Here is a 22,798-nt window from a genome sequence, read left to right on the forward strand (position 1 = left end):
GATACAGGTAGCAACTCCCACCAGGGGATAGAAGTTATATCAGGAAACCCCGCCGGGGGACAGCGGGTAAAATATACAAGCCAGGAAGTCCCACCAGGTGACAGCAGGTCAGGTGTGACATGTATACAAGACAGGAGACCCCCAGTAGGCCATAGATTCAGGATATGGCATATATAAAAAAGAAGCCCCTCATAAGATGAGAGCAGGCGTGACAGACCGACAGACATGGACATTCTAGAGAGGCAGACGAAAACGTCATTTGACTGAGGCAGAATGGCGCACACCCGAATTAATGGACAGATACATACACATTGATGCATGTGCAGAAACAGGGAAACCGGGAGGCGCTTGTGGACAGATTAAAAGATGAAGGCAGACTCGTTGACAACGATAGACAATTGAATACAGAAGTAGGGTTGTCAGAGGCAGGGCAGACATTGCAGCGTGTCTTGATGACGCTGGCAGAAGAGATCGCACTGTCGTCACACACTGAAAACGAAAGAGGCCGAGATAAGCTGGTCCGAGGACAGGGAATGAACCCACAGCTGCAGAAGGACCGATGGAGGGGGCAGAGGGTGCCCTTCAACGGGCACAGACATGCCACGGTGCCAGCAGAGGCACCAGCTGCTACACATATACTCCTCTGATCTGGGCATTGCGTATCCTGGCACAGCCACGTGTGAGTCCAGTGCCTTGACACCGCCATGCACACCTGCTAGTGGCACAGAACCCCCCCCCCCCCCCGCTGTACCCACTTAAATATACCTTTCTGAAACCACAGGCATACTTCAGATGCAAAAGAGACCCACCGCATGCACACAGAGCTAGGCCCTGCACAGAAGCAGGCCGTGTACAGATGTTCGGACGGGAAACGTGCAGAAAGGCTGTCAATGAAGAAATGGGGAGGCAGGCACAGCGAAGACACAGGGATGCACCCGGTGTGTGCAGAGGCAGGAGGGGTGCAAAGGGATAGTGCAGAGAGAGGAGGCAGAGCACATCAAGTCATGCACGCAGTGTGCACGGAGGAAGACAAAGTACACGAACACAGGCAGATTCATAAAAGCAGGCCGACCCATGGTAGAGAGACGGGGAATGCCAGAGAAGAACGGAGCAGCTGGACAGGGCAGTAGGTAAGCAGGCAGACATGAAAGTAAGTAGGTAGGTAGGTAGGTAGGTTGTCAACTAATGTCTGTTTGATGGTTGTTCACGCGGCAGGCAGAAGGCGAGCTCTGCACATTGGTGTCAGTCAGTGACTGGGAGTCATGTCTGTAGAGGGGCATACGTCCAGGCAAGGCTGAAGGGTTCCCATGGCCCTGCATTGGGTGGTCCGTAGACAGGGAAAGAGACAGTTGTTTGAAGATGGATCCTCTGGTATGAGGTTAGTATGGGCGGGGGAGTGGCTGGCCAAGCCAGGGAGGAGGCGCCTGCAGGCAGGATGATTAGACATTGTACAGTTGCATCAGTACCCCAGCAAGAGTGTCACTTCTAGGGGCGTGAGCGCTAGTTAACGGGACACAGACTGGCATAGATTGCACTACAGAAAACAGGCAGGCCTTCTGCAAGAGAGAGGGTGCGGCTGCAAGCAGGGAGGTTGGGAAGGAGAGAGCTCCAAGAGACACTCCCTAAAAACATTACCAAAATAGAGAGAAGCACTCAAAATTCAATACAACCCTTCAACGCTTTATCAAAATAAAATTCAGTAAAATGTCCACACATTGATTGACACTGATAGGGCTGACACATTGATTGTGACATGTTGAAACGTAAATTGAAGAATAAAACCTAAACATTTTACAGTAGACTGTGGTTGGAATTTCTTGGGTGGGTCCCACAAGACCTGGAGTGTTCCCATAGTATCACCAGCAGATGGAAATTGGATGCATTTTATCTTGATAAAGTGACTAAAGTCTGTATCAGTGTTTCTCTGTATGGGTGCACGGTTTGCAGTTTTGTTTCTTAAAGGAATGCGTCGGCAGGCGAGCCTCGGGGGTTAAGCACCATATTAATGAGATCTGGACCTCTGTGATGAAATAGTAACACTGCTGCCAAATGTGTTGATTATTATCCTTCCTAAAAAAAGCCAGGAAGAGTTATGCAGAGAGAGGCGGGCGGACAGTCATGAGGAGGCGAAAAAACTAGAGGCATTCCGTCTGCAGACAAACTTCACCGTCCCAGGGGTCAGTGCGCGGCAGAGACGGGGGTACGTGGAGAGGGAGGGAGAGATAGAGAGAGAGAGGAGCAGACAGGGATGGGGAGAGATGGAGGGTACCTGGCTTAGACAGACAGCCTGACTGAGATACAGAGGCACAGCGCGCCTAAAGAGAGAGAGAGAAAGACAGGGAAACGCACACAGGAATGGAACGTTCGTCAGACATACAGCATGATACAGAGGCACTGACAGGGGGAGAGAAGAAGAATTAGACAGTATAGAGGCACTGACGGACTGAGTGAGAGAGCAGCAGACAATCTGTTATGGCTATGCTGTCTGTGCTACGTGACAGGCAGACTGGTAGAGGGGGTGACGTAGAAAAGAGGGGACAGTGTGTGTGCTTATGTCTTACAGGATGGCGACAGGCAGAGACACAGGGAACAGACGGGCAGAGATGGGGATGGGAAACAGGTGTATCCACAGAGACGGTCCCAGACAGGTTTGAGCTGCACAAGTGCGGTTTAAGATGAACATAACACCACTCTACACAAACAACGTACACATCTGCAGGGGCCTAGACCGAGGCACCGGCCTTTGCTGAGATAAGACCACAGAGGAGGAGGAGGAAGAGAGAAGTGCTGGGAAGGGACAAGGCAGCACTTACGAGACATGCACAATATCTACATGCATTTAAAATAGACAATATGTTCCCACTGTGTCAGCTTGCCACTGCGAATGCCCCTTTGGCGCTTAATGAATTTTGCACAAAACACAATACTGGGCATTTATGAGGACAAGACCGCCACGCGAGCTGTGTTTTGGAGGTTCACTGGTAACTCACTGATACTCAATTCATCCACCCCCACTTCCGCGCGCCCCTACGGATTTGAACAAGCAGGCCAAGGGTTGCACTTTGATCGTTGCAGCGCAGCAGGTGCATCAACCAACCCAGAGGCATGACTGACGTTCGAGCCTCTGCCCTGCAGACTCCATGCCGGCAGAAGGTGATTCATCTGATACACTGGCTACCTGGGACCCAGACCCTGCACGCATATCTGCGCAGTAGCGACATTAACCCGCCAACTATCTTATTGGAATCAAATCTGCCTTCAGAGTTTACAGTAAGGCCGTCGCCCACACACCCTGCATAGATGCACAGATCTTATTAGCGTGCATACGCACGCGCACACAACGTAACATATATCCCTGATTACCATATCATTTTAACAAACCAAACTGTATTACTACATTCCATATAGCTTGGTATTCGACCACAATATGGAACCGAACAGTCTTACTTAACATAGTTTAGCACACCATACAATACCGCACTATATCATTCCATAGTCAACGCCGTACTATACAACCCCAACACGGTCACCATACGGTAGCACAGCATACCACAGCCCAACTGCATACAATATAGTATGCCATATTTTGCTATATGATATCACACTAGGCTCACAAAATATATTTCCATACTATCGCGTCACTTTACTATGCAAGCGGTGCCATACAATAAATGTCAAATAAATGTATGTACATTGTACATGTTATGCCATACTGTGCCAAAGCATACCATGCCACGCCATACTAAACGCAGAGTGCCCACTTGATCCCCGATACTTACATGTACTGTGATCCTTGCCTCGCCGCTCCTGGCCCTTGACGGGCCCCTGCAGCAGGCTCTTAAGGTTCACCATTCCAGCCCCGGGCACCGCTGCCAGCGGAGGACTGGCATGCAGCGGGCCCTGCACCCTTTCGCTGGCGCCCAGCTGGACGCCTGGCCTGGCCATGTCGTCGTGTCTGTCGCTCCTCTCGGGGTCCCTCGGCCGCTCCTGAAGGGATGCCAGGGCACCAGTGGGTGCCAGTCGCAGAGAAGGCACCGACCAGTTCCAAACAGGGTAAAGCGCAGGACCCAAAGGCAGTCTTGGAACTTTGTAATAATATATTCCGAAATGCGCAGCGAGTTCTCAGTACGAGTTGAATTTCCTCTAGACGCGTTGAGCTTCTTGCCCGGGATACCCAAGTTGGCACATTTCCTTCAGTCTTCCCTGTAAAAATGTTTTGCTTTTTCTGTAGCGCCTTTTCCCCTCCCTCTTTAGCACTGGAAAAGGGCGGAGTCTTTCTCATTCCCCTCCTCCTCATCCAGCCACATCCATGAAGTGAGACCAAGTGGGCCCCCGGCAACCAATCAGAGGCTTCGGATCGCCTTATTTATTTATTTATTTTTTTATTCTGAAGGCTGTGTGTGTGTTTTCCAAGTTTCCCAGGGAAAGTCATGTGGCAGTGACATAGGGGTGGAGGAGGCAGGTGGGCCCTGACCTAGATTTGACCAATGGGCGCTCGTGCAGGAGGGGCCTGACCCACATTGAGCCAATGGGAAGGTTCCGAGGGAGTGGGGGGCGGGGGTTAAGTACACATGGACAGGCATGTGTCACCTGGCAGGGTTCTGATTAAGAGGCAGAGATTTTGTGTGTCTATGTGTGCGCGCGCGCGCGCGCATTCTTAAAGGGACCGTGACTCAGCGTGTCAGCCCTGTCATTAGGCGCATCAACGTGTACTGATTCACAAAAGTCACATTCGGAGACACGTTTTTGGGCAGGGATCTCTGCTCAGAAGAGAAGACATGCATTTTATATACGTAGTAAATCACCCTGCCGGATTCAGCTCTGTGCAACTTTTCGGTCGATCACATTGCATTGCCTGCACCCGACTCAGACATTTGTGTGCAATCTGTTAGCATGTGAAGGGGGTTGGGGGTTCAGTCGCAGGGTTAGCTTGGTAGGTTGAAGTACCTGCAGCAGATCTTTCTCTGCCACACTTTGGCTTTAAGCGCAGTAACGTTATTTGGCATTGCTATGCTACGGCACAGAATCGTGTAGGGCATTTCTGCGCTTTCAGTAGTGGGCAATGATGTAGTAAACATTTCTGCTAGCGGGTTTCTTTATGCAAATGGGGGGGGGGGGGCATACATCGTTATCTGACGAATCTACGTTCGCAATGGAGGCTAGTCAAGGAATCTATAATTTTAAATATGCGGAACCACTTTAGGCTCCACAAGAAAAACTGGAGAGTGGTTAAGTTTTCAAACCGTAAAGGTTTATTAAAAGGTAAAATGTTACATAAGGCAAAATCATCGTTGGCGTCAATGAATAATCTATATATGAATGTATTAGTCAATATGAAGTTCAAATCAAAGTAATATTAGTAAGAGGACGAACTATCATAAAATTGTCTAAAAATAAACAAAAGCTAACTAATAATCAGTTCTCCCGCAGAGTGCCCTACTTTGCTAAACCTGTGTCAAAAATGGGCAAAACATATCTGAACTATACTCAACCCTGCACTAGTTTAAATACACAATTCAAACATTTGCTACATCTACACATAGTTCCGTTAAAACGTTCCAATCCGGTTGGAGTAAAGTGATACAATATTGCGCTCATTAATTTCTCAGACTCATGCACAATACAGCTCCACTAAGCGTTCTTCAAACACACACTTATCTGCAGCAACACATAATGCACTGGACCAGCCTGCACTCTGCAGGTGTACTGTTGCAACCATTAATCATAACATGATATGGCTATCACACAAAAGAAAATGTTTCACATAGGAAGGAAAGCAAAGGAACCTCATGTTTATTAATCTGGACTTCAGTTTTGCCTAGAAATAAAATGGGCACGTGTCAGGAAGCAAGATGGTGACCAAACGTTAGCTATTTTAAAATGCAGGCCTACATTAGCTATGGGTAATCTGCAAATGAATAATACACATTCAATACATTTGCGTGCTAATATGTTAATGCTGGGTAAATTAAAAACATTTAATATGAACAAAAAATCCTTCGCTTATGAAGTTTCAATGGGGTGAAGGAGAGGACCACTGTTAGGTGAATGTGCTAAACTTAGTTGGCTCTCGGTTTGAAGCTGGAAGCCAGAGGGCTGTAATTGAACTGAGAGCATTTATTGTTTTTCCCTCTGTAAATACTGGCGTCTTGCACATCACTGGTTTTAAGCTTAGTAAAACAGCTGGGGGTAATGTGACAGTGCGAATATATCTGTGTAACCAGGTCATCTACTTCATCCTAGAGACTCGGTTTAATGAGTCCACTGTGTAAATCTGTGTATAATTTGTAAGTATGACACAGACATTGATTGACTATTTCTGATTGAAGGGAGAGTTCCAGCAAAATAACTCTATAAGTTGAGTGTCTGCAGCATGGACCTTTGTTTAAAAGCAGTCAAAGGTTTAATTCCTTGTAAATAGCTCAGTGTGTTGAGCTCTGGCTGCAGAAAAAAGAGGTGAAACTTGCAAGTAATAGGTCCCAAACTTAGTAATATGTATCAGTGTTTGAAGGCCAATCATCAGATATTTCGTCACAAGAGAATGGGAAATGTTGCAGGTTGCAATGCAATGGTTAATTTGTAAATAATAAGTTCCAGGGCCCAAAGTATTGTTCAGGAGGCCTCTAACATTTGCACTACAACTGCATCAGCCATCCCTGCCGGACGTCAGTGTAAGCGCACCTTAACAGGCATCACACCTCTACAAATGTGACAGTGTGGACTACTCCAGGCCACACAAAGTTATGTGAATGGCCCACACATGCCAGCATTATTTTTTTAAATACAAATTTAATTGTTATACTGGTGTGCTGTTCTTTAAAATAGACTGTGCCACCATGTGGTGAACTGTCAAAAATAAGTGCCAGTGTTAAGAATGAATTGCCAGTGCCATGACGAGCAACAGCAAACACAAGCACAAATTAAGCTCTGTTGCACTACCAATAGGACAACCTGGTTGTTTCATTTGCAAGGCAGATTTATGGATATCTGAAGGTCATGGGTGCCATTCATAGTACAAAAGCATAATAGATTAATATACACGTTTTAGCATCCAATGTATAACCTGTGCTTCACTGCGCTTTATCCTGTGTAGACACCTCAGTGAGATGAGGATCTGTCTGCTTTACACATCTAAATGTAAACTTCATGCCATACGTCCACATCTCAGTAAAACAGATCTATACATTCATGAACATGCTCTAGAGATCTAACTAAATAAAACCACCAGGTCACAGCTTCCAATTGCAGTTAGATGCTTCAGTGCCGTCATGGAACCTGTGTGTAACCTGCAGTTCACAGGTTTCAAAGAACATGTATTAGCTGAGGTTGCTACAGTGCCTGTTGTTTAGGTATGTGTTGCTCGAGAATAAAAACCTTAACAAAACTGAAGATTAGCAAAAAAGGAACAGTTTGTTAATGAAAAAGTTTGGCCGGGAGAACAGACAGGACAGGTAATAAAAGTTTCCGGCATACTATATATGGTGAGGAATGTTGGTTGCTGCCTTCTGAGTCATAAATTAGTGGTCTAATGGTTACTACAGGTGGATCTTGACCTTCTACGGACATAATGGGTCCAGTGGATAACGCGTCCAGATGTCTGTAATGGGGAGCACGTGATCACTATGTGTGCTAGGTCCTGATTGGCTATGTGTTACTAACTCATTTGGCATCTGACTTTTTATGGTGTTTTTTGGAACCTGCATTGTAGAAAATTAGAAATATTGATGTACATAAGCAACGTTCATTTCCCTTTTCCCACTCCTCTCCCTGCGCGCACCATGAATACCGTAAAGCATTGACTGCATCCCTCTGCCAGCAAAGGCCTGTACCCATGTGTACATGACAGCCATTTTAGGCACCCTGGCCTTTTGCCCGCCTAAGATTAGAATCTCCGGCTTCCCTTCTGCGTGTATTTGAAACCCCCCCCCCCTCTCTCTCACATGCATAAACCATGAAACCCTCTCCCTCTGCGCGACCCTGCCCTGAAAGGCAGCCCTTCTGCTTGACCCACGCAAACCCCCCCATTCCCTCTTGAAGAGGCATCCTTCGCCTTAGCTGACATAGCCCTCCCCAGCTGCACCTGACTGCCCCCGCTCTCTCATGTACGGGTCATAAGATCTCTCTCTCTCTATGCGACTCTGTCCCTGTGTCCACCCTGGCTCCCCCTCCCTTCTCCTCACATGGGCAAGTCATAAACCTTCTTCTTCTGCAAGACCCTGTCCTTGGGAGTCACGGCCGCGCCTGACCAGCACCTCCTCTCCTTTCATGAATAACCCCTCTGTTAGTAAACCCTCCCTCTGCGATTGACTGTCCACACATGTCTGAGGTCATCGCCTAAGCCAGGAGATGCTGTTTACTGCTTATTGTATGGAGTCACTCCTCTTCAAAGGACCCACTATTGATCCTGGCCACCCCACCCCCTGGGCTATGATCAGGCGCACACATCCTAAACAGTTGACGGAACACTCAGCTGCGTGATTGCCCTCCCCTCTTATCAGCAGGTCAAGGGTCCCTATTGTGAACACATGTGGGGTAGGATTGACACGAGGATTATGGGGATGTCTTCTCTTTGTTTCACAATATCGCGATTGTAATGCCAAGTGTTTTGTAAAGTATAAAAGACGGAGTCTCAGCTCACTTGTTAGAGCACCTCCCGAAAGACACTGTGTTTCGTGTCCGAAATGACTGGCTCTCCTCATGAGAAATAAACTCTGTTCTTTGATTCCGGCTTCCAGCGCCCGTCTCTTTATTCAGTAATTATTCAGAATGGGAACTAAGAGGCGTCTTGCGCCAGCAGCCCGGGCATCGATAGTAATATGGGCTCCTGTTCCACAATTGGCGTCCCAACGCGGGGTCCATCAGTGACATAAGGTCCGGTAAGAGAGATCCAGACGAAGAAGTGAACATCTAAAATGATCGGAGTATACCTGCCTTGAGAGGGCCCTCGCCCGGCTGCCGATCGAAAGAACTTCACCGATTCTGAACGGACCTCTCTCGAGTGACCTATTGTCCTGACTGGAATCCCACAGGAATGCTACACGGAGTAAGAGAACGATCGGGCGCTGGAGGAGGAAGACGAAGAACTGTCCGTATGGTCCGGTCCGGGTAAGATTAAGTAGGGTGTTTTTACGCCTGATTGGTAGGGTGGTTCTATCCACCTGATTGATTGATTGATTGTATTGGAATCGGTATTTGTATACTGATATTGTTGGTATTGGTTCATTTAGCTTTGGATGCTACTTGAAATATTGGTTCTCTTCTTGAGAACGAGACATTCTCTGTTTGCAAACGGCGGTGAATAGGAACGTTCGTCCCTCTTTGCATATAGAGAAGGGTAGGTAATGCAGACTTTTGTCCCCGTTGTAATCCGTCATGCCTACCTTTCTCCCCACTGATTGTTTGGAATCGATTAATAATCGATTGTTGCTCTTTGAGATCTTCCCTGTCCACAAACAGAGACGAATAGGAATATTCTGTTTCCCTTTGCAGATAGCGAAGGGCAGGTAATGCAGACATTTGTCCCCGTTGTAATCCGTCATGCCTGTTTTTCTCCCCACTGATTGATTGGTTGCCTGGACATTGTTGTTCCAGGAATTGTTTCGTTTGAGGTATTTTCTACCTGCAAACAACGTGGAGTAGAAATATTCTATCTAGTCTTTGCAAGTAGTAAAGGGTAGGTTATGCCCCTTTGTGAATTCGTCAGTCCTACCCACTCCCCACTGATTGTTTATTTGGGGGGTAGCTCGCATGGTCCGCCCAGGAGACTACCCTTATGGAGGACATATGCTCCCCACTCATGGGCCATTTAGTGGAAGTAGACCATCTGGTCCGTCCAGGAGGCTACCCTAGTAAGTGGAAGTACATCGCTTGGTCCGTCCAGGATGATACCCTAATGAAGGAATATATGTTCCCCTTTTGATCGATAATCTAGTTCCACCCGGACCATTTATTGGAGGTAACTCACCTGGTCCGTCCAGGAGTACCCCCCAGTGAAAGGACATATAAAAATGGAGTGATCACCGTACCCTACTAACAGAAAACTTTAGCTCGAAACACGCTAAGGAAAAGAAGGAAAAATAAAAAGAAATCGGGCTAAGTCAGTAACTCCCTGATGAGCTTTCGACTTCACTAAAAATAAGAAACATTAGAAACAGTTCGTAATAAGAAATATAAAATGGGGAAAAATCGACAGCAAGACAGCCACGAGGTAGCTAGGCTCCACTGCCTATTCCTGCTCCCAACATGTCTGCCTCATTACCCACCACGCCCAAATAACGGTCACATGAAATAGATACAATTGAATAGGTACCTACCCCCATTCCGGAAGCTCCCGAAGTGCAACGGGTCCGCGGTTACGCCCATCCGGAAGGCGAGGCCTCGATGCTTGCAGGGCTCGGCTGGCCGCAGTCGAAGGGGGAGGTTGTAGGGCGGACGGCCCGAGGAATCATGGAGGTCTCCCCTTTCCCTCTTCTGCCGCCCTGCAGGCCATGGGGAGAGAGGGGGCTGTCTTGCCTCGGCCACCGACCACCTCTCTCTCTCTCTCACCTGATCCGGCTTTCGTCGAAGGCCGAAGCCAAAGCGAGGACGGCGGCATTTCTTTGAGCTATAATGGCTGCAACTACACCCAACGCCTGACAGTTGCAGATAGTCCCGCCACATGCCAACGCATGGATAGTTGCAGGTAGTCCCGCCACATGTCAAGGGGGGGATGTCTTGCCTCAGCTGCCGACCCCCCCCCCCCATCTTCATCGCCTGGCACGGCCTTACCGAAATCCTGGAGCCGGAGAACGGCGCGGGGTCGCTGGAAGGGGGAGGTGGCGCGAACGAGCCTCCCCCACCTCCCTCCAGGTGGAGGCTTCCAGCGACACCCCAATGCTCTTGCTTGAAGAGGGTCAACATCGAAAAGCGGTCTTTTGCCCAGGACGGGCACACGCCCCATGCCTTCTCTCCTCAACTTTGAAGATTCTATGAGAGCCGGGGGGGCACCCCGATCCCTCCGCATGGGCGCCCCCGCCCCCTCACTGGGAACCGCGACATCGGCGCACTCCTGCCGGCGCCAGCCTCAGTTTGGAAATGGCTAAAACACAGCCAAGGTACAGACTTGTTCAGTTCCGGTGGAACACCAGAGTGACCCGGTAGGAAAATTGTTGCCGCCCTCCCCACTCTTTGATTGATGGTCCATATTGTTAGACTGTTACCACATTGCGCAAAACTTTTTGAACTACCAACGGAAGGTTCTGGTCCAACCACGAGTCGTTGGAGACATTCTGACTATGCTGGAACCTGCCTGACCTCGCCCAAAATGGCGCCGATACACGAAACAAAACTTTCAAACTCCCTGTTCACCCGGATTGCTCGAATCTTGATGCTCTGAGATACGTGTGCTTTTTTGGACAATGAAAGTTGATAAGATGGATAGTGATTATGTGCTTAGAGAAGAAAGCAATACAGATATTTATCATATGTTTGGACAATGAACTGACTTAGGGTGGGTACTAATTATGATTTGGAAAATGAATTGGTGTAATTTAGACAGTGAATGAGCATTTGGATAATGAATTAATGAATCAATTGAAAAACTGAATTCCTGACATGCATCATGCTTGCTCTGTAGGGAAGTTTAATACGATTTTATTGCACTGCTGCACTTTATGCAATGAACTGCCACCAACTTCGTTCTTCTTATGTACAGTTTCATCCTGCTCCGTGGCCGGTCCACTGGGTTGTAGGCCTGTATTTATACATCAACACTTTTTATTAAAAGTATTTTGAAAAAGAAAGCATGGTTGTAGCGGTTGCATTAATGAGTTTTGGATGTTTTGCTACTGTGAGCGAAGAATAAGTATGATGAAAGCTGAAGGTTAAAAAGGACCAGATATTTAGCAGCTACATTATGTGTCACAGGCAGCCGGAAAAGTGTTTTAGACGCCCTTAAAACGACACCACAGAAATGCCACCTGACCGCCACCCTTGCACCCAACAAAAGGGGTTGCGACCAAGTAACTCATGTAGATACGCGGATCGTCAATGATTATCTATCTGACATTACTGGTCCCTCTGGGCTTAAACGCCGAGATGGTAAAGAAATGCAGTACGTGGAGATAGGTCGAGTATGTGGTGGGTAAAAACATTTTCGGACTACTGCATGCTGATGTGCTTTGAATGCTGCCACCCACCCCTTCTTTCTCCTCCCTTCTGCAGGTCACGTCAGAACGTCGGCTGAAGTGTGGGAGAGCGATGGTCGAACCACCGACGAAAAGGGAAGGAGGGAATATGTGCATAGTCCTTATGACGATAAGTTTTTTAAAAGACGTAGACTTAAACATGACTGTTCCTCCTTAGAACATAGCGACTGGGAGGATGGACTGACATAGAAACTTGACGGGTACTGTATGACGAAAATTGACTAGAAATAACACGTTAGATAATGTAACTAGACGTTTGACTAGGTAGGGAAAGGACAAAGAAAAGTGTGTGGTTAAGGGTTACCACGGCACCACCCGTCTGGGAAGTTAGAAAAGTTGCTGATGTTCAAAATGCACTGCCCCCCTTCTCACACTCTTATAGATATAGCCAAGCTGTCCGACTGTTCTCCCGATCAATACTTGCCGCTGCCTCAGCCTGGAGAACTTCCCACCAAAGGAAGAAACTGAAAAATGGTTTAAGATCCAACCATGGGTAAATAGCGCGACCAGGTTAATTTCTGATCGACTAACCGAGGTGTAAGTATTGGCAATTGAGAACGCTCGCAGAGATAACAAGCGAGAGGGAAAAGGAGGGAAGGGTAAAAAGAGCTAGGCACGTAGGTAAATAGGATATTAAAAATACGCAGGATGTAAAGATAGATCTTTCTGGCCAATATTTGTTTTATGTTTTGTCGTGAATGTCTTATATATGTAATACATGTACTGTCTTCCTTCGTCTGAGTGTGTGTGTGTGTGAACAGTAGGGGTTTATGTTCTCCCTTTGTTGCGTCTCTCCGATACCTGACCCCCTGTTGTTCTGTGTTATGAACGCACTAAATGACCTATTTTTTGTACACGTCTCACTCTTTCTCTATCTTTCTCCCTTTTTCCTATATCTGTCTCTGTCTCTGTCTGTCTGTCTCTATCTCTCTCTCTACATGTCATACGTGTACCAAATGGCTCGTTTAGATTACGGACGACTCTCACTCTCTATGAGAGTCTCCCTATTTCCTCTTCCTTTTTATGGTAAAACCGTGCCTCGCTGGCACCAGTCTGATTGGATACTTATTGAACGCGAAGGTGTTCAGCGATATTGACCGAAACTCAAATGATTGTATCTCGCCATATTACTACCTCTCCTTTCTGCAAAATGAATGAACTCGAATTGGCTGAGAAGGAAAGGACAGGTAAGACGACTAAGGTCCCCCAATCTGGCCATTTATAGGGGAACTGTATGTCAATGGGACCTTATTTCTGATTCATCAGAGACGAACGCCAACGTCTAGATTGACCCCCAATGCCCACATTGCCCCACCCCCTTTTGCACCCAAGCGCGAGCGCCCGAGGCATCCCCGCCCCATCTGATAGACCCCAGCTGCTGTCCCGGATATAAACATGATGACCATGAGTAACTGTCGTCCCTCGAGAAAAGCCTGTTTTACCCTGACTCTCGATGATAGCGCCCCTGCCCTGTTTGGAAAGGTTAGCCAGCCTTGAAGGGAAATGTTCCGAAATATTGAATTTGATGAAATGCACAGTTGATGGGAATCTTATTTATCCTCACTTGAGTTATAAATGGGACGATGAATAAACTTGGCATGAACTCAATAAGAATGCCGAAATATGCACTGCCTGGTAATAGACCTCTGACTGTGACCGATGAGCGTATCTCCCAAGTATGTAGGATTGAGGGAGGAATTCACGTGCTTAGATGTCTTCTTCTGCCAGTTCTCTAAAAACTTGTTTTGTACCTATTCAAAGATTCACGATCACCGAAGGAGAAGGGTCGGACGTGACGTACAGCCTGGCTGCAGATCTTGGGACACGTGTGACCTCGACCAAAGGTGGAGCTGCAGAGCAACTAGATACGGGACGAGACAGCAATTCCAAACGTGGAAAATGAAACTTGACGGGCTGCCCTGAAGCCCTCCGCCTGCTAACCCACGTGTGCCTGGAGTCTCCGTCCCCCTTCTTTGGGCCCGATTGATGGGCCTGCCTGCTTGTTATGCTTTGCTCCCTTGGTCCCTTTTGTGTGTCCCAGGAACCCTGACCCAACTCCACTCTCTCTCCTATCGACTATTTGAACCACACACACCCTCTTTTCCACGTGACTTTTTGCCAAAAGGAAGAACTGCATTCAAATGGGAATAGGGTGTTGCCACGGAAATATAGGTGCCGAGCATAAGGCGCCGCCAAACGGATTGTTTAGGGAACAGGACTGTGGTCTAACAGCAGAGGACTGACCGCACCCTGCAACGCGTAAGGATAGAACCGAGCTGGACCTATAGCTCCACCGCCGGTGCTCAACAGCGCCAACGAAAGTACACGGACTAGAGCCTACCAGTGATGGCTCACTACTAAAAAGACACTGTGACGAAGAGATCTTGTGTATTGAACTGAATTCCACCCTCAACTACTTGGTCAAATTGTTCATTGGTCACATTTTTTAAGTCAGAAACATTTATGCTATGTAGTGTTTTGAAACGATAGGAACTTGACAAATGCAATCTCCTATGTGCTGCATTCTGCCAAACACATCAACTGTCCATGATTATATGCCATATGTTAGTCTTGACAAATGCTAATTCTTCGACCGCACCTGTTTATATGTACCCTCATCGATTACGAAAATGAACTTTGCTATGTAAAAAGGGGCGACTGTAGAAAATTAGAAATATTGATGTACATAAGCAACGTTCATTTCCCTTTTCCCACTCCTCTCCCTGCGCGCACCATGAATACCGTAAAGCATTGACTGCATCCCTCTGCCAGCAAAGGCCTGTACCCATGTGTACATGACAGCCATTTTAGGCACCCTGGCCTTTTGCCCGCCTAAGATTAGAATCTCCGGCTTCCCTTCTGCGTGTATTTGAAACCCCCCCCCCTCTCTCTCACATGCATAAACCATGAAACCCTCTCCCTCTGCGCGACCCTGCCCTGAAAGGCAGCCCTTCTGCTTGACCCACGCAAACCCCCCCATTCCCTCTTGAAGAGGTATCCTTCGCCTTAGCTGACATAGCCCTCCCCAGCTGCACCTGACTGCCCCCGCTCTCTCATGTACGGGTCATAAGATCTCTCTCTCTCTATGCGACTCTGTCCCTGTGTCCACCCTGGCTCCCCCTCCCTTCTCCTCACATGGGCAAGTCATAAACCTTCTTCTTCTGCAAGACCCTGTCCTTGGGAGTCACGGCCGCGCCTGACCAGCACCTCCTCTCCTTTCATGAATAACCCCTCTGTTAGTAAACCCTCCCTCCGCGATTGACTGTCCACACATGTCTGAGGTCATCGCCTAAGCCAGGAGATGCTGTTTACTGCTTATTGTATGGAGTCACTCCTCTTCAAAGGACCCACTATTGATCCTGGCCACCCCACCCCCTGGGCTATGATCAGGCGCACACATCCTAAACAGTTGACGGAACACTCAGCTGCGTGATTGCCCTCCCCTCTTATCAGCAGGTCAAGGGTCCCTATTGTGAACACATGTGGGGTAGGATTGACACGAGGATTATGGGGATGTCTTCTCTTTGTTTCACAATATCGCGATTGTAATGCCAAGTGTTTTGTAAAGTATAAAAGACGGAGTCTCAGCTCACTTGTTAGAGCACCTCCCGAAAGACACTGTGTTTCGTGTCCGAAATGACTGGCTCTCCTCATGAGAAATAAACTCTGTTCTTTGATTCCGGCTTCCAGCGCCCGTCTCTTTATTCAGTAATTATTCAGAATGGGAACTAAGAGGCGTCTTGCGCCAGCAGCCCGGGCATCGATAGTAATATGGGCTCCTGTTCCACAGCATAACTCCTTTGGCCATGTGTGCTTTATTGGGAAAATCTCAGCTGACCATTGTAATGTCACTGCGCCTATCTGTGGAATTGATCCAGAGTTACCTGCTCGAGTGTTTGCCAGCCAGCTAGGCACCATTCCACCTGGGACCTATCAGTCGTTAATCATGGGCCTAGGTTTTAGGGCCTGCTTTACTAAATATTTGTGAATCGAGGCTGATGTGGCGTTCAGGACAGGTGATTCTATTTATAAAGATAAGATTACATTTGTATTGATGAACACATTGATTTCCATCTTAACATTCCCCCCTAGAGTTCATTCTTCAACTACACTATCTAACTCATGCATTTGTGCAGTTACTTTATTTGGAACCCAGTGTTCCTTATGCTCACTTTTGACTACAATTACCTTCCTAATTACATGCATTCTTACCAGTTTGAGGATTGTGTTTTTACAGCAAGTAATCCACAATTGTATAACCCCCATACCAACAGCAACATAATAATAACTGGCAACAGTGATTTACATAAACCAGATATCCATTGTTTTTTTAGCCAAGTGGTCCAATTCGATAACCACTCCTGCTTAGGGGCACCTCCCTCTTCACACATGTTTCTTTTCAGACTGTGCGGTGCTTGGATGGCAAACAACAGTGTTCCATTGTCTATGCCATTTCCTAGAATGATCATGCAGCAGGCGGCTCCGTCCTTGGCATAGACAGCTCCCTCTATTGTGGTCATTAAGTTCAGTATATAACGGTGCTGCATTACCATGAGGTGGAGTGCTTGCATTTCTATCTTTATAGAATTGAGGCCCAGCTCAGTGCTGTTCATCATATTGAGCATCTTGCATCCAGTAATTTTTGGCCAGCTGGCATTAGTTTTAGTCTGCAGTGTGAAGAAGGGTATCGAGCCCTATACCCCCTGCTGTGCTTCCATAAACAGTCCAAACTCCCTCTGGAACGTCTTTGAATTGACCCCACCTTACATAAGCACGCCCAACGCCTCCCCAGCAGAAGCTGAAACAAAATCATCAAAGACCAGCTCACCTCTGCCCTCGTCAGCACCCCACCACTGAACAAGACAGAATCCTCACTAAAGTACACAACACCAATGGACTCTTCTCCATCATCAAGGAATTCCCCAAACCCTGCAGCAAAACAACAGACGTCCCACCCTCCGAAGACCTCTGCAACAGACTCAGCTTTTTCTTCCACCACAAGATCAAGATGATCTACGAAAACTTTGACAATCAAGACCACCTCACCGCTCCAGCTCCCCCCTCATGTGCCACCACCCAACAGACCCTGCTGGAATGCATCCCGCTCACAAAGGAAAACACCTCGAAGACTGTGAAAAGCATCTACTCTGGAGCACCCTCATACCCATGCCCACACCACATCTTCCACAGAGTCACCTTGGCCATCGTACCCGAATTACATCGGACGATCAACTGCTCCTTCGAGACCGCCATCTTCTCCTATGACTGGAAATACGCAGGAGTCAACCCCCTCCTGGAGAAACCCTCCACGGACCCAACAGACCTCAAGAACTTTTGGCCAATCTCCCTGCTTCCCTTTGCAGCCAAGGTCATCGAAAAGTCCGTCAACACCCAGCTTACAAACTTCATCAAAGCTAACAATGTCCTGGACATCTTCCAATCCTGATTCCAAAGCAACCACAGCATTGAGGCCACCCTACTCGCTGCCACCGACGACATCTGTTCCATCCTCAACCAGGTTGAAACTACAGGACTCATCCTCCTGGGTTCCTCTGCTACATTTGACACTGCCTCCCACCGCACCCTAGCCATCAGACTCCATGACAATGGCAACCGGAGAAAGGCCCTCGACTGGATCCACTCCTTCCTCACTGGCAGAACTCAGCGGATAAGACTCCCTCCCTATCTCTCGGAACCGACAGAGAACAGCTTTGGAGTGCCCCAGGGCTCCTCCCTTAGCCCCACTCTCTTCAACATCTACATGGCCCCCTCGCTACCATTGTCAGGAACCACTGGCTCAACTTCATCTCCTATGCAAACAACGCCCAGCAGATCCTCTCCCTCACCAATGAAGCCAACATCAAAAGATACAGCGTCCAAGAAGGGATGAAAGCCGACACCACCTGATAAAGAACAGCTGCCTGAAACTCAACACAAAAAAGAGTGGCCCTCCGCCCTAGGAAATTCCCCAACCCTGACCATGTAAGAAACCTCGGCATCACACTAGACTCAACGCTCACAATGAACTGCTAGATTCACACCATCTCCTCGACCTGCTTCAACACCCTCCACATGCTTCAAAAGACTTTCAGATGGGTCCCAATCGAAACCAGAAAAACTGTCACACACGCACTCATCAACGGCAGACTGGACTATTGCAACGCTCTCTACACCGGAATTAACAAGAAACTCCTTCGTAAACTCCAGACTGTCCAGAATGCAGTAGTCAGACTGATCCTTGACATCCCTCGTCGCAGCCACATCACCCAACATCTCTGTGATCACCACTGGCTTCCAGTTGAAAGAAGATTAACCTTCAAACGTCTCATGCCTGCATAAAAGCCCCTTTAAAACACTGGACCACATACCTGAACAGCCGCCTCTCCTTCCACGCACCCAATCAATCAATCAATCAATCAATCAATCAATCAATCAGTGAAATTTGTATAGCGCGCTACTCACCCCTGAGGGTCTCAAGGCGCTGGGGGGGGGAGTCGCTACTGTTCGAACAGCCAGGTCTTGAGTTGTTTCCTGAAGGAGAGATGGTCCAGGGTCAACCGTAGGTGCGTGGGGAGGGAGTTCCATGTCTTGGCCGCCAGGTAGGAGAAGGATCTTCCTCCGACGGTGGATTTGCGAATTCGTGGGACGGAGGCGAGGGCGAGGCTGGCGGATCGGAGCTGGTGGGTGGGTGTGTAGAAAGTGAGGCGGCTGTTGAGGTATTTCGGGCCCTTGTCGTGGAGAGCTTTGTGTGCGTGGGTGAGGAGTCTGAACGTGATCCTCCCAAAAGATACCTCCGATCACCCCAGCTCTCTCTGGCCACCATCCCGTGTATCAGCAAGACTAGAACGGGAGGAAAGTTCTTCTCCTACCTCACAGCCAAAGCCAAGAACACCATCCCTTCCACATTCAGCAATATCCCACACTGACCCAGTTCACGAAGGACCTCAAGACCTGGCTTCTCAGATGACCCCAGCACTTATCGGAGCCACCCGCCTTCCCCCCAGTGACTTGAGACCTTCACGGGTGCGTAGCTGTGCTTTACCAACCCTGATTGATTGATTGGCCCCAGCCAAAATAGTCTGCGGCTCTCTTTAGACAAGATTGGTGCAGCAAGGTGGTCTTTTTCTTTAACGGGTGCTGGTACAAGCCTTTTAGCTCTACACCAGGAATGACCAGGGTCAGGTGTGCATGTTGACCAGGGAGCACAGTCCTCTCCATCCGGGAACCAGCTGAGTGTAGGCATGCTCGCTGCATTCACTATGATAATCCATAAGCTTGGAGGTGCCCCATTGCATATCCGTTATATAAACATCCCTCCATAAATAGTGTTCGTGCCCATCAGAAGCTTTCCTTTTCCTTGAAAACATAATGAATATAGTGTAAGTTTCCATACACTTCTAGCCAAGTGTATCCACCCACCTCGGTGTACCAGATTTCCTGACATGTGCTAGTCATACTTTCATTTAACCCTCGCCCATGTGGCCAATTCCCTTTTTTATCCCAGATTTAGACGGCCCTAAATAAGAATTCTATGTCAGGATATCACTTATTATTTAAGAAGACCGCCCTGGAAATACTAAGAGCCACTCTTGGTCTGCAAATGGATGCTGGAGCGGACGTGTGTGTGTGCATTGAGTTGAGGGTTTTGCTACCTCCAAAAATCTCTTCTACAGGAAATCTCGGGTCATATGATATCTTCCTCTATGGTACCTTCTCTATGCATCCTGTCCAGCTAGATTTGGATTGCAGTTGGTTTGGTAAGGATGCATACTGTTGGTGGGTTGGTGTTGTATCAGGTTATGTTTACAACTACTCTGTGTGGTTCTTTCTTGTTGGATTGGATCTTGGCCCTTATCCTACATAGCTAGCAGTGTTTAGGGCATTTTGCTTTCTCGGGGGCTACTTCTTGGGACAAGGAAAGCCTCTCTGCACCTACAGCATGTGGAAACAATGAGCAGACAAAACATGACCTGGCTGAAGCTTGGGAGCCAACTGTGGTCATGTGCTGATACCATGTGTTATGCAAAAGGACACTGTGTAGTGCATTTGGTATGCTGGTGTTCTGTTTGTTGTAAGTGTAAGTGAAGAACAAGAGGTCCCTACGCAGGAGCTTTAGTTCACCTTCAGTGAATCTTTCTTGACTCAGCAGTTCCTCTGTAGTACTCATGTGTGGGACTACCCATGGTAGGCAGAACAAACATAACTATATAAATATACATAACTTTTTCTCAACACTGCAGTTCGAGGTTTGGACTACCAGGGAGTTATCTGTGCTCCTCCGGTCACTGTGTTTCTTCTGACCAGTGAACACCGTTCTGCAGTATTTAGTTCAGGGGTGTCATCATCCTGGAACAGCTCAACTGCACGTTGGAACGGTGCACCCACGCGGGTGTTTAGCAGATCCCTTGCTGAGGGTCTATTTGCGCTAGTACATCTATGTTACTTTTTCCTTTGTGGTGTGGGAGTTGACGACAAATCATCGTTGGTGCACTTTGTTGCCTTTGCGGTTACCTGTTTTGAAAGAACTATGTTGGCTGTTAATTCAGCTAATTATGTGCTTCGTTCTCAATCAGTGATCCTGTAGGACCTGTATTTTACCACAGGGGTGTTCCTGTCAACCTACTAGTCGTGATCTAGTGAGGTATCAAAAGGCAAACCTCTGTTGTAAACGTCTTTTAGTTATTTGGGGAGAGAGGGGTGATTATTAGCATCTAGACAGATCTTATTTTTATAAGCCGTTGAGCCCCCACCTAATCTTACTTGGGTATTGTCTGACCTTCTCTGACATTTCGGTTCTGGGTGGTCAGGTCAGCATTATATATGTTTGTGAAGTGGTCTCATGAGTGCAGGGAGGGATATATCTGTGGCTTTAGTGGGAGCTTTATAGGCATCACTAGTTTTTTCCAAGACGAGTTGCCCGATGTGTGCACAAGAGCACGGTTGCTGCATTGCTCCCTCCCAAGGCTCCTTTCGTGTTGGGGTCTACCTGTTTTAATATTACCCTCAGTTGCATTTGCTAAGATTTGTGCTATTCAGTCAACATGTTTGCTACATGTGCACGGAAATGTGGGAAGATGGGTTGTGTTACCGTTTAGTGTTGCTGGTGCTTGCCCCATGAACACGTTTTTATGCTTGTACATCTCTCTTTTCGTGGCACTTTGTGTGCTACGTGGCCCTCCCTCGTGGCCTCATTAATTCTTGTTATCTGTTCGAGGAACCTAGTTTCCATATGCTTTAATGGGAAATCCATGGCAAATTGGGTTAATTTGGATACCTATAACTCAAATGGCGTTATTCTAGTTTTGTTTACCTAATCATAGGGGCAATCATATGTGGTGGATTCTTACAAATTACATACTAGGAGCTCAGCACTTACAATTTTCACATCAAACAGCTTGAACTAGGATTTCAATACAAACAATAAGGATGCATATGTAGTATTAAAACATAGGGCGAATATGCAATATGTTAGAATAGCATCTGCACGACCGACATTTTTTAAACAATACATTTTTCAATCAACAATTAATGCAACGTCATTACATACAATAATACAGTTCAATAATGGTGACAGAAAAAATTACTTTGTCAAAAAATGTAGTAAGTTGCCATCACATATTTTCCTCTATTAGGAGAAGACTAAGATGGAATATGTTCCTAATGAACTGGATAGTCTGCCACGATCCGCTCCTAGATAAAGGTGGTAATCATAGAAACCGTCTTGTAATGACTCTGGAATCACCGGCCCCTCTTGGCCACACACAAATTATGCCCCATTTCCTGAGTCCAATTTTTCCCTATCTGAATTACGCCCTGTGACGTTCAGGGCCAAGCCAGACTCACCTCCCACACTCCTCCAGATAGTAGGGGTGTTAGGAAACCTCTATATCACTAGGAAAATGTTGAACTAAAAAACTAAGAAACTGAGGTGTCAACTCCACCCAATCACGATAGCTATGTCACACAAATTAGATTCCTGAGAGTAATCAAGGGCTATATTCACTATATACACTATATTCACCAAGGTGACTTCCGCGGAAATGCCCCTGAGTCTGCCCTACGACTGGTCCAGTTAGGATATATAAAATAGGTGACATGCCAGACCCTGTAAGTGGCAGGGCGCTCAGGTTATCTTTTTGCACTTCTCCCTAGTTAGACATATGGCAAATGCTTTAGACGAGAGGTCTTCAAACTTTTGTCGGCTGAGCCCCCCCATATAAACCTTTGTACACGTCGAGCCCCCCCACCACCTGACAAAAAAGTTCTGAAAGCTGGTACTCTGCATCATTGCTGGCCATTCCCTCCTGCAGAGCCCAAAAAAAATTACATTGGTGCTTTATTTTTCACATAAAACACAAAATTTAGGATAGATTAGTAAAAACATTCCCAAAACACAGGTTTGGAGTGTGCCTGTTTTTCTCCACAGAGACAGTCAATGTGTGGATGGATTCTTGCTTCTGCCATCCTTAGGTTGTGCCCCACTTCCAGTCTTGAGCAGTACCCGGGAACGGGATTGCACACAAAAGTTTGTAATATATTTTTTGCTGTTTTATATAGTGCGAGAATGAGGAGTCAGTTGTCTGAATGCAGGTTGCATTCCCAGACACAGCTGA

General features: G+C 47.3%; 1 protein-coding gene across 1 annotated transcript in view; it reads right to left on the reverse strand.

Annotated features, from left to right (window-relative positions):
• Positions 1–4,114, reverse strand: part of DBP (D-box binding PAR bZIP transcription factor) — a 103,718-nt gene extending 99,604 nt beyond the window's left edge. Inside the window, exon 1 of the mRNA XM_086930402.1 lies at positions 3,780–4,114. Within this exon, the coding sequence (XP_086786528.1) occupies positions 3,780–3,945 (166 nt within the window). The 5' untranslated portion in view covers positions 3,946–4,114. The remainder of the gene's footprint in view (positions 1–3,779) is intronic.
• Positions 4,115–22,798: the final 18,684 nt, after the last annotated feature.

The sequence above is a fragment of the Lissotriton vulgaris genome, chromosome 7, assembly GCF_964263255.1.
Source record: "Lissotriton vulgaris chromosome 7, aLisVul1.2, whole genome shotgun sequence".
NCBI lineage: Eukaryota > Metazoa > Chordata > Amphibia > Caudata > Salamandridae > Lissotriton > Lissotriton vulgaris.